Genomic DNA, 13,148 nt, shown 5'->3' with positions numbered 1-13,148 from the left:
AAAGTGCCATTGTCGACTTTGGGTCCTATTTTCTGTTATGGGGTTAAACACTGTGAAAAACTGTTAATATATTTTGATAGATTTTGGGATGCGGCGATTCCTAACTTGTGTATGATTTTTACAGTTTATTTACATTTATGTGACTTCTAGGGAAAGGTGGGTGATTTGAATTGTTATTTTTTTTTAACCCCTTATCACCGATGCTTATTTTTAGCTCAATGAACAGACTTGATTTTTTGAATCTGACATGTCTCACGATAATTGATTGTAACTTTGGAACGCTTTAACGTATCTAGGTGGTTTCGAGGTTTTTTTCTGGAAACACATTGGGGCACATTTACTTACCAGTCCGTTTGATGCCGCTGATCCGGAATGTCTGACAAGGATTCGGAGCTACCTCGATTCACTAAAATCGTGCGTCGAATTTCCTGCATGTGTGGCTTCTCTGCTGAGGTCTGCCGGAGTTCACCTTCTTCCCGGTGCACGTGAGTGCTGATCTTGCAACACAATTTGATTTTTAAATTCTGCGGTTTGTCCGAATCAGTCGGATTGTCCGATGGCCATGCCCCCTGATATTTGTTGCGCGAAAACCCGCGCCGATGCGCCACAATCCGATCGTGTGCACCAAAAACCCAGGGCAATTCAGTGCAAAACGGAAAAGTTTTGCGTTTCATTCTGGAAAAATTTTAATTTGGCAAAATTTCTGAAAAAATCTTCATTTTCAAAGTTTGAAATGTTCTGCATTCCAGACAGCTACCCCAAAAGCTAGATAACTAACATTTCTGGAATGTCTGCTGTATGTTGAGATGATATTTTATCCATACCCTCCTTTTTCTAGGATGTTATGAGGCTTAAACTCACATTTTGAGGGACAACTCAGCTTTCAAGTGATTTCGAAAAGCCTAAATAATACTTAAACCCCATAAATTACGACACTATATAAACTAAACCCCTCAACGTATTTAAAACAACTTCTATTAAATCTATTAACCCTTTCTCTTTTTCAAATGGGTTAAAACAAAATGAAAGTGTGATTTAGAAACTTTTGACTTTTTTTTGGAAAATACATTCATTTTGGCCAAAAATGACACTGTCATAATGACTAAAATGATGAAACCGAGCGGGTTCAGTATTGTTTTAGATTTATTGTACAGATTGATATGGACGTGGTGATACCAAATATTTTCTTTTTGTGTGTTTTTTGTGTTTTATATACTTAATTTGTTTTTTATAAGTAATTTTGCTGATTAGGGGACTTTTATTTTATTTAATTATTATAAAATGAGTTTTACTTTATTTTGTTTCCTTTTTTTTACATGCTTGAACAAGCATTAATCCGATCACTTGTTCAAGCCTTTACATGTGTATTGGAGTGTACAGTGTAAGTAATGCTCAGTTACATACAGCCAGGAAGCGCAACCCGGTGCAGAGAGGAACTGGCAGACTCCAGGCACTCTCCTGAACCCGAGGCTGGGGCAGAATGGATCGGATCCCTCGGTAAGCACATGCTTTTGACTATTTTTGGAAAATGAAAACTTTTCATTTAGGCCAAAAATGACATTTTCATAATGACTAAAATGATTAAATGCTCTGCAAATTTTGATGCCCAATTTCTCCAGAGTGTAAGAACACCCCATATGTGGTGCTAACTGCTGTATGGGCGCACGATCGGGCATAGGTTCAAAGCAGCACCATTCACAGCAAATTTGTATTGTCACAATGTACAAGATATAAAATTTAAATTTTTTTGGTAATGTAAACATATGAGGGCTTATTATTTGCGAAATGAGATACAATGTATAGATAATTCATTTGGGGGTCTATAGCTTATTCATGAGATTTTATTAACCATTTCAAGGGGGATACAAACAAAAATATCCATTCTTATTTTGGATTTTTAGCCCTTTTTTTCCCCGCTCGCCGTAACATAAAAATAATATTTAATCTACATTTTCTGATTCACTTTGATTACAGTGATACCTCATTTATATATTTTTTTGATCTTTGTTCAAATTTATTGAGCAAAACCAATATTGGAGAAAATAGCATTGTTTTTACTATCAAGCATTCATCCAATCGCTTGTTCAAGCCTTTACACTGCAATACACATGTATTGCAGTGTACAGTGTAAGTAATGCTCAATTACATGCAGCCTGAACCCGAGGCTGCAGCAAAATGGATCGGTTTCCCCGGTAAGGGGGGGTCCAATCCACATGGAACACACAGGTCTGGGATGTGATATCACAGCCAGACACGGGCCCTTTTGATACCCGATGTCCCGAAATCTTCTTCTGACGCACCGCCATAGAAAGGCGTCTCGTCATAAGAAGTACCCTTAATGACTGACGTAGATTCCCAATAGGGCAGTCAATAAGGGGTTAATATGAAAAAAAAATTCTGTTTTTATTTTACCGTTTTTCAGCCCCCCTAGGGAACTTTAACCCTAGGTTGCCTGATCGATCCTACCATATACTGCCATACTACAGTACGACAGTAAATGGGGATTTTCCTCCTCATTCATTACAATGTGCAAGTTTCACATTGTACAGTAATGAATAGGTTAAAACAAGACAACCTCGGTTGGCAACCGATCACATCACGAGGAGCGGGGATCTTTTGCAGCCGCTGGCAGCTTTGCCGACGGCGATGCATGGTTACACACCCGCGATTGGTGCTAGCACCAATCACAGGTGTTACCAGTTAGTGTTTGCTGCAGTTTTCACGGGCTGAGCCCTCTCCATTCACCCACAGCTGACGCATGACCTGCTAGTACGTCAAGCATCGGTAAGGGGTTAAAAGATAGTGGTGAGTGGGCGTCGCCATCTTTGTTCCTATCGACACTCCTTGGGACGTCATCGGGTAGTGGTGATCGGTTGCCATGACAGACCCGGGTCTTTGTCAGACCTGAGGTGGCATGGCATCTGCAGGTTCGTTACAATGAGCCACTGGCTCATTATAATAAATACTGTGTAAAAATGTCATATACTGCAATGCAGTATATTGTAGGAATGATAAGACCATCTAAAATAGTAAAAAAAATCAAATCACCATTCAAATTTCCCTAGAACATAACAAAAGTAAAAAATCACAAACAAGTTAGGTATCGCTGCGTCTCAAAATGCCTGATCTATCAAAATATAAAAACGGTTATTCACAGGGGTGAACTCCATAGCATAAAATAGCGGCCAAATGTCCAAAACGCTACTTTTACACGACATAAAAAATTTACTAAAAAGTGATCAAAGGTCACACAGTCCTCAAAATGGTAATAATGAAAATGTCAACTCATTTAGCAAAAAAAAAAAACACCTCACATGACTCCATACACCATAGTATGAAAAAGTATGAAAAATTAATATCAGAAGATGGTGAAACAATTTTTTTTTCATACACATTAGTTTAATTTTTGAAAATGTATTAAAGCACAGTAAAACCTATACAAATTTGGAATCACAATAATCATACCGAACCAAAGAATAAAGAAGAGGTATTATTTGGAGTGCACAGTGAAAGTAGTAAAAACTGAGCCCAATAATAATAAACGTCACTGAGAAGTAACATTTGTTACACAGAAAATAAGCCCTCACACAGCTCTGTACCCGGAAAAATGAAAAAGTTATGGATTTTTGAAGGTGGAGAGTGACAAATAAGTGACATAAGTCTGATGTAAGACTAATAACTTTTGTCCGTGTGAGGATGACTCTTGAGATCGCAGAGGCAATCATTTTATGCTGGTGACACTTAAAGAGAACCCGTCATGCAAAATAACCCCCCTAAACTAAATATATTTTCATAAACTGCCATTAGAGAGCATTGCCTCTATCCCTTCATTGTCCCTCTACATGCCTGTAAACCTAAGCAATGAGGTCCTAAAGCTGTATGCAAATGACCTGTGAAATGTCCAATGAAGCATTAGCATATTCAAGCTGTCCATTCTATTCATGAGTGGGAGGCACAGCCACACCCCCAGTGCATGACTGACAGCCTGAATAATGGAGTGAGGCTGTATAATGATGTGCTTCCTGGTGCTGGTGGCCACGCCCCCTGCAGCCTGTGTGTGTATGTGTGTGTGTTTTGGAGAGATACAGCAGCTCCAGGCAGCCATGTTACAGCAGAACATGTCAGATTCATGTGTAGCTGTAGTCTGTGTCTCTCACGTGTATATTAGGAGGATGCAGCATGTCAGCAGATACAGCACACACTAGCTTTACTATACATTACACACAGACATGAGCAGGGGGAGGAGAGGGGAGGGGTAACAGGGGTGACATCACTGCCTCTGACCATGTGACCAGCCTCATTTACATAATAAAGAAAACATGATTTACAATGATTAATGTATGAAATGACTAGATAAAGGCTGTGGCAGAGTCCTTGTGAGCTGCCCCAACAGGTAGTAGTGACAGAAATGGTGACAGAGACATGATAAAAAATAGATGATTTTACAATGAATAATGTATGAAATAACTAGATAAAGGCTGGGATGGGATCCTTGTGAGCTGCTCCAACAGGTAGTAGTGACAGGACAAGTGACACAGACCTGATGACAGGTGTCCTTTAAAGGAAATCTACCATTTGATTTGATGCATTATGAAGCAAACATACCTTGAGAATGCTGTAGCTACACTGATGCAGGATCATATCTTGGTTAATCCCTGAGATGAGTGGTTTTGCTGAAAAAACAATTATAACTTGGGAAAGCTGGATCGGCATGGCTTCCTCGATCAACACTGAACTTGTAATTACAAATAGAGCAGGGCCGATTCTAGCCTTTTTGCTGCCTGAGGCGAAACTTGAAAATGCTGCCCCCCCCCCCCCACCAACGTGCGTGCGTGCCCCCGGTGATGCTACCTTACACACTAGTAGTCAGTCATTAGACACAGATATTAGTGACCTCTAGTACCTTACAAATGACCATCTACTCCATGAGGAAGGGTACTTCTTTAAGCTTTCTCCCGGTCAAGGTTTTCCTCTGCTGAATTCACAAAGAAATGTCTTCAACTCCTTGCATCACAACTCCACATGGCGCCCCTAAAAATACCACAGTCACTTACATTATGATGGATTGTTTTTCCAATATATATTATCCTCACAACATGACTTAACAAATTATTCCCAACATAAAACATCCTTTAGTCACCCAAATTAGAACATATAGAGCAACCACAATTCAATTAGGTGCATTAATTTAGCCTCCCCCAGTAATGAACAGCCATTCCCCCCACTGTATACACAGCCTCTCCTCTCTACCATTTATACACAGCCTCTCCCCTACCCCCTGTATACACAGCCTCGGCCCCCCTGAATACACAGCCTCTCCTCTCTGTCATTTATACACAGCCTCTCCCCTACCCCCCTGTATACACAGCCTCAGCCCCCCTGAATACACAGCCTCTCCTCTTCCCCTGTATACACAGCTTCTCCTCTCCCCCTGTATACACAGCCTCTCTTCTACCCCCCTATATACACAGCCTCTCTTCTACCCCCCTATATACACAGCCTCTCCTCTACCTCCTGTATACACAGCCTCAGCTCCCCCCTGTATACACAGCCTCTCCTCTCCCCTTGTATACACAGCCTCTCCTCTACCCCGTGTATACACAGCCTCTCCTCTACCCCCCTGAATACATAGCCTTTCCTCTCCCCCTGTATACACAGCCTCTCCTCTCCACCCTGTAGCATCCTCAGCAACCTTACCTCTACACAGCCTCAGCTCCCCCCTGTATACAGTCTCATATTCCCCCTGTATACAGTCTCGGCTCCCCCCCTGTATAAAGTCTCAGATCCCCCTGTATACAGTTTCAGCTCCCCCTGTATACAGTCTCAGCTCCCCCCTGTATACAGTCTCAGATCCCCCTGTATACAGTCTCAGATCCCCCTTGTATACAGTCTCAGCACCCTCCATGTATACAGCCTCAGCTCCCCATTGTATACAGTCTCAGCTCCCCCCTGTATACAGTTTCAGCTCCTGCCCTGTATACAGTTTCAGCTCTCCCTGTATACAGTCTCAGCTTCCCCCTGTATACTATCTCAGCTTCCCCCTGTATACTGTCTTAGTACTGCCCGTATACACAGACTCAGCACCCCCCTGTATACAGTCTCATCTCCACCCGTGTACAGTCTCAGGTCCCTCCCCCCTGTGTACAGTCTCAGCTCCCCCCCCCCCCCCCGTGTACAGTCTCAGCCCCCCCCCCTCGTTCCCTGTATACACAGCCTCGGCCCCACAAAAAAAAAAAACCTTGTACTCACCACTCAGCGCTCCCACGCAGCTCCCTCATCTTCCCCAGGCAGCAGTTGCGATGTCTGTGAAGGGACACAAGTCGGCACGTGGTGACATCATCATGCCGACCTGTGTCCCAGAAGAGCGGTGCGCACAGGGGCGATGTGCTGCACCGCTCTGCCTATAGATTACATTGCTGCCTTTTACAGGTAGCACGGACCTGCCCGCTAAAATGCCGCTCTTAAATGGGGTCCACTATCTGCCGCCTGAGGTGGGGACTTCACCTCGCCTCATGGCAGAAGCGGCCCTGAAATGGAGGTTAGTCAAGCATGACTAATCAACCTGAGGTGGATCACTCATTCACAGCAGCTGGGGGATGGTGCAGCAATTGATTATTCTGTCTAGCAGGGAGAAGAGTGATTGGATCATCTTCTCTTGCAGAGAAATATTCTCCTGCTAGGAGAAGCGGGAGGAAGCGCTGAAGGAGCCATAGAAGGGGCAGAGCTTCATTATCATAATGTTACATCTGTTTTATCAGCAAAACCACTCAGCATCGGGATTAACCAAGATATGATCCTGCTTCAGTGTAGCTACAGCATTCTCAAGGTATGTTTGCTTCATAATGCATCAAATCAAATGGTAGGTTTCCTTTAAAGATACAGGCAGAAGTAAATAGCAGACCTGTGAGAAGGAGAGGGGAGGGTGTTATTGTTCTGTTTTTCTTTCATGTTATTGACAATATAAATGTCCTGATTATTTCTGTAAGACAATATAAGAAGTTTGTATGTGTTTGTAATTGAAACATTTATCTACAATTGTCATCTTATTTGCTGTGCTGTTTTATAGGAAATTCAATAAAAATATGTTTACAAAAAAGAATAAACCTACAGAACCTGTCTTGTAACCAGGTGACTGCCTGCAAAGCTGAAGAGGTTCTCTTGCCAGAGACACATATATTCCCTATACACTGTATCTGCTGTGTCACATGCTGTCTGTAGATTGTGTTGCATCTTAATGGTGACAGTTTCTACGCAAAGATAGTTTGACACAACTTTATCATCAACATGGCATATTCATTAGGATTAAGTAGAGTTATACATTGATATCATAATAAAATTCTTACTAAAGGAATTGCAGCTGAAATGTTTAAGTATCTGTTGTTGGAAAGTCTCTTGGTCTTGAATGAGTAGGGACTGAGCATTTCCTGTAAAAGAAAAAAAAATTATAAAATAAAAATAAAATTCCAATCACATTACAGTAAAGAAAATTTGTATCTTAATAGTTATATGGCAGTGCAGCTGCTGAAAGTCCAAATCACCAACATGCAGTAATATTAGAGCAGGAAAGTTTCTACTGAGGAGTCTAGGCAAAGTGTGTGGCAACCACTGTGGATGATGTAAATCTACAATAAATAGTGTACTGTAGGTTGTTTAACAACCTGCATTGTAACCGTTGTTTCCATGTAAAATTCTCCCCATGCAATGATATATTAGTCATCTCATGATGAGCTTGTGCTCATGTACTGTACAGTGTGCAATACTAAGCAGCAGAGCTGAAGTGTAAAGAATGGGGGACATGTCAGTCGTCTAAAATTCTGATAAGACTGGAGGGGGAGGAGCATGTGAGCAGGTGAGATCACCTGCGCGGCGTTCCCTCGCGCTGTGATGTATCTCTGGAGGAGCGAGTGGAATTGACTCCGAGAAGGAATGGTCGAACACGACTATCCTGGCGTGAGTGGTGCCTGAGAGAGACCGGGGATCGGAGATCGCTGCCTGTGCGATACGGCTATGTGCGCCTGGCCTATGGATCTGGAGAGTGGCGATCGCGATGGTGAGGTTGGAGCACATTCATTGAAGGAACAATCGGAAGTCTCTCCGCTGCGAGGCAGTGGCGCTGTGGGAGCTGACTGAGCGTGAAACAGGCTAGTGTACAGTCCTTTTGATTGCTTGAGCAATATATCCAACTTTTTTTTCTTGTCCTCCGCTGCCAGCATCACAAACAGAGGCTGTGGCTTGCCCGCTGATCGGGGCGTCGTGAGCCTCCTGTTGCCGGACCTCCGACTCAGGAAAGCCGGGGTGCCGGTGAGGGGGGGTTGGTGGTGCTCGAGGGTGAGCAACGCTAGGTCGTAATCAAGGCTGGAGCGGAGGGTACCTAGCCGTAGTTAAATATTCGATGACACTTGTTGGCACTCTCTAGTCGCTCCTGGATGAGGATACGTTATTATTTGGGCCTGGCAATTAATATAAAGACCTGTTTAATAGACACCTTGGTCTAAGAAGATTCAGAGATCTTATGTTTCATAGTTTATACGGTTGAAAAAAGACACTTGTCCATCAAGTTCAACCAAGGAAGGGTAGAAATTGGATGAGGAAGGGATTTAGGGGAAACAATTCTATATAACATAACAATCAATGTTATTTAGGTGTAAAAAGGCATCTAGACCCTTCTTGAAGCTCTCCGCTGTCCCTGCTGTGACCAGCTCATGAAGCAGGCTATTCCACAGATTGACAGTTCTCATAGTAAAAAAGCCCTGTCGCCTCCGGTGATTAAACCTTGATTTCTCCAAACGGAGACAGTGCCCTCTCGTCTTTTGATTTGATTTAATCTGAAACAACTTACCACCATATTTTTTGTGTGGACCATTCGTATATTTATATAAATTAATCATGTCCCCTCGTAGTCGTCTCTTTTCCAGACTAAATAAATCTAGTTGTTTTAATCTTTCCTCATAACTAAGACCCTCCATACCCCTTATCATTTTTGTGGCTCTACGTTGAACCCTCTTCAGCTCCAGGGCATCCTTTTTATGGACCGGTGCCAAGAACTGGACAGCATATTTCAGGTGTGGCCTTGTATAGTGGTAATATTACATCCCTATCACGAGAGTCCATACCACTTTTGATACATGACAAGGTCCTAGTAGCTTTAGAGGCAGTTGATTGACATTGCATGCTGTTATTCAATTTATGATCTACTAGTACCCCCAGGTCCTTCTCAACAAGGGACTCTCCCAGATTTACTCCCCCAAGGACATATTTTGCCTTTGAATTATTGGCCCCCAGGTGCATAACCTTACATTTATCCACACTAAACCTCTTTTGCCAAGTGGATGACCAAACATTCAGTTTGTACAAGTCACCCTGCAGCCTATGAACATCCTCCATAGACTGTATTACACTACACAGTTTGGTGTCATCTGCAAAAAATAGACACAGTGCTATTAATTCCTACCTCTATATCATTAATAAATATATTAAATAGTAGTGGGCCAAGCACAGAACCCTGAGGTACACCACTCATAACTGGTGAGCATTCTGAGTAGGAATCATTGACCACAATCTCTGGATACGATCCTTCAGCCAGTTTTCAACCCAATTGCAAATGATTTCTGCCAAACCAATAGCCCTAATTTTACCCATCAGGCGTCTATGAGGAACAGTGTCAAATGCCTTTGCAAAGTCCAAGAACACAATATCCACAGCTGGTCCTCCATCCAGGCATCTGCTCACCTCTTCATAGAAGCAGATAAGGTTAGTTTGACAACTTCTATTCTTATTATTCTATTTGATGTCACATACTCCAGTACGTAGTCTTTTACTAACCCTTCCAATGTGACTTGGGCTGAACTGATACTGATGCTATTCTGGGGTATACCAGATTGGACTGTGTTTTGGTAAGGACTAGAGATGAACGAGCACTAAAATGCTCGGGTACTCGTTATTCGAGACAAACTTTTCCCGATGCTCGAGTGCTCGTCTCGAATAACGAACCCCATTGAAGTCAATGGGAGACTCGAGCATTTTTCAAGGGGACCAAGGGTCGGCACAGGGAAGCTTGGCCAAACACCTGGAAACCTCAGAAAATGATGGAAACACCACGGAAATGGACAAGAAACAGCAGGGGCAGCATGCATGGATGCCTCTGAGGCTGCTTAATCGCACCATTATGCCAAAATTATGGGCAACAGCATGACGATGACAGAGTGACCGAATGAGGCTAGATAGCATCTAAAACATCCAATAATTGACAGAGGCAGCGGCAGGCTAGAGAGTGGCATGGCGACATACCCCAAATGGACTCAGGCTTCAAAACAATGGGTGGCAGAGAGGAACCAAAGGAGGGGAGCAAGAAGCGCTGAAATGATTTCCTATGTGAACAAAAGGTTGACGGTATATTTAGTCGATAACACAGCATGGTGGCGACATAGTGACCAAGTTCCATAACGTATCTGGTGAAACACCCGATGACACAGCTCGTTTGATAAGGTGACGACATGTGGAGGCAGCCATGGAGACGACTTCCATGATTAAGAGTGACAGTATGGGGCATCCATAGTGTGCTGCTATGATTGAACTTCAGGTGTCCAGCATGGCGGTGACGGATGCACCGAGTTCCATTATGTATCTGGTGAAACACCTGAAAATTCTGCCTGACACAGCTTGTTTGATAAGGGGATGATGTGATGTATATCCTCTCGCACTCCAGCGTCTGGGGTATAGACAGTTGAAAGTTGCGCATGGAGACGCTGTGGAGGATCGTGGAGGCGAAATGGACAGGAAACAGCAGGGGCAGTATGCATGAATGCCTCTGAGGCTGCCTAATCTTGGAATGGAGCTGGCGGTCCGCTGCCAGGTGAGCTTTCGCCTGTCCAAGCCCCTATCTCTCGGCTCCTCCCCACCCAAAATGGGCCTGGGGGCCAGAAGCGTTTCCTTTGAAAAAAGTATCATTTTCAAAGCAGGCAGGGGCTACAAACAGCACTTCTAAGAACCTTTTGGATAAGATCAAGTGTAGTACTGTTCTTATAAGTTTTGGTTATGGCGGGTGAGGGGAATGTGAACAGATGCGCAAGAAGCGCTGAAATAATATCGGTAAATGATAAAAGTTTGCCAGTATATTTTGTGGATAACACAGCAGGGTGGCGACAAAGTTAACAAGTTTGATGTGACACAGCTCGTTTGCTAAGGGGATGATGTGCTGTATATCCTCTCGCGCTCCAGCGTCTGGGGTATAGACAGTTGAAAGTTGCGCATGGAGACATTGGTGGACGCTGTGGAGGATCGTGGAGGCGAAATGGACAGGAAACAGCAGGGGCAGTATGCATGGATGCCTCTGAGGCTGCCTAATCTTGGGATGGAGCTGGCGGTCCGCCTGTATGTGGCAGTCCAAAAAAGTTTTCAAACCAGAGGAGCAGGTAGGAGGTCCTCCAGAAAAATTAAATAGATTGAGTGCCTGCATGTGGCCGTCCAAAAAAGTTTTCAAACCAGAGGACCGGGTGGGTGGCCCTCCAGAAAAATTAAATACATAGAGTACCTGTATGTGGCCGTCCAAAAAAGTTTTCAAACCAGAGGACCAGGTAGGTGGCCCTCCAGAAAAATTAAATACATAGGGGGTCATTTACTAAGGGCCCGATTCGCGTTTTCCCGACGTGTTACCCGAATATTTCCGATTTGTGCCGATTTTCCCTGTATTGCCCCGGGTTTTTGGCGTGGCGGGGGGCGGGGGGCGTAGCCGAACAAAAACCCGACGGATTTGGAAAAACTGCCGCATTTAAAAATGAAAGTGTCGCGGAGCTTGCACTTACTTTCATCCAGGATAGGCCGGTGTATTTGAGTGCGTTCCGATGCCTTTCAGCGCAGCAGCGCCACCTGGTGGACGTCGGAGGAACTGCCTTAATGAATCCCGGCCGGACCCGAATCCACCGTAGAGAACGCGCCGCTGGATCGCGAACGGACCTTATCGGTGATGATGCCACCAGCTGCACTGAAAACCTGCTCAGACAACACGCTAGCGGCAGGGCAGGCAAGAACCTCCAAGGCGTACAGCGCCAGTTTGTGCCACATGTCCAGCTTTGAAACCCATTAGTTGTAGGGAGCATTTAGGTGGATGGTATGGTCAGCTACGTACTCCCTCACCATCTTTCTGTAAAGATCAGCCCTACTCTGCCGAGACTGGGGACAGGTGACAGTGTCTTGCTGGGGTGACATAAAACTGGCAAAGGCCTTGTAAAGCGTACCCCTGCCAGTGTTGGAAAAGCTGCTTGCTCGCCTACTCTCCCTCGCTACTTGTCCCGCAGAAGTACGCCCTCTGCCACTAGCGCTGTCAGAAGGGAAATACTGTTTCAGTTTGTGCACCAGGGCCTGCTGTTATTCATGCATTCTCACACTCCTTCCCTCTCCAGGGATGAGAGTGGAAAGATTTTGCTTGTACCGTGGGTCCAGGAGAGTGAATACCCAGTAATCGGTGCTGGAATAAATTCTTTGAACGCGAGGGTCACGGGATAGGCAGCCTAGCATGAAATCTGCCATATGCGCCAGAGTCCCAACGCGCAAGAATTCACTCCCCTCACTGGCCTGACTGTCCATTTCCTCCTCCTCCAACTCCTCTTCTTCTGCCCATACACGCTGAACAGTGAAGGACTGAGCAATGCTCCCCTCTTCTGTCTCGCCAACATTCTCCTCCTCTTCCTCCTCATCCTCCTCCACCTCCTTCGATATGCGCTAAGAAACAGACCTGAGGGTGCTTTGGCTATCAACAAGGGAATCTTCTTCCCCCGTCTCTTGTGACGAGCGCAAAACTTCTGACTTCATGCTGACCAGAGAGTTTTTCAACAGGCCAAGCAGCGGGATGGTGAGGCTGATGATGGCGACATCGCCACTGACCATCTTTGTTGACTCCTCAAAGTTACTCAGCATCTGACAGATATCAGACATCCACGTCCACTCGTCATTGTAGACTTGAGGAAGCTGACTGACCTGACTACCAGTTCTGGTGGAAGTTAATATCTGGCAGTCTACAATCGCTCTGCGCTGCTGGTAAACTCTGGATAACATGGTTAATGTGGAATTCCACCTCGTGGGCATGTTGCACAACAGTCGGTTAGCGGGCAGTTGGAGGTGGCGCTGCGCTGCCCTGAGGGTGGCAGCATCTG

At 44.6% G+C, this 13,148-nt stretch overlaps 1 protein-coding gene across 1 annotated transcript in view; it reads right to left on the bottom strand.

Moving 5' to 3' along the window:
* Window positions 1-13,148, bottom strand: part of LOC140063990 (interferon regulatory factor 3-like) — a 76,749-nt gene that overhangs the window by 34,672 nt on the left and 28,929 nt on the right. Inside the window, exon 7 of the mRNA XM_072110344.1 lies at window positions 7,344-7,424. Within this exon, the coding sequence (XP_071966445.1) occupies window positions 7,344-7,424 (81 nt within the window). The remainder of the gene's footprint in view (window positions 1-7,343; window positions 7,425-13,148) is intronic.

Source organism: Engystomops pustulosus, chromosome 6 (genome assembly GCF_040894005.1).
Source record: "Engystomops pustulosus chromosome 6, aEngPut4.maternal, whole genome shotgun sequence".
In the NCBI taxonomy this organism is placed as follows: Eukaryota; Metazoa; Chordata; class Amphibia; order Anura; family Leptodactylidae; genus Engystomops; species Engystomops pustulosus.
This window is presented reverse-complemented; position numbering and strand designations above follow the sequence as displayed.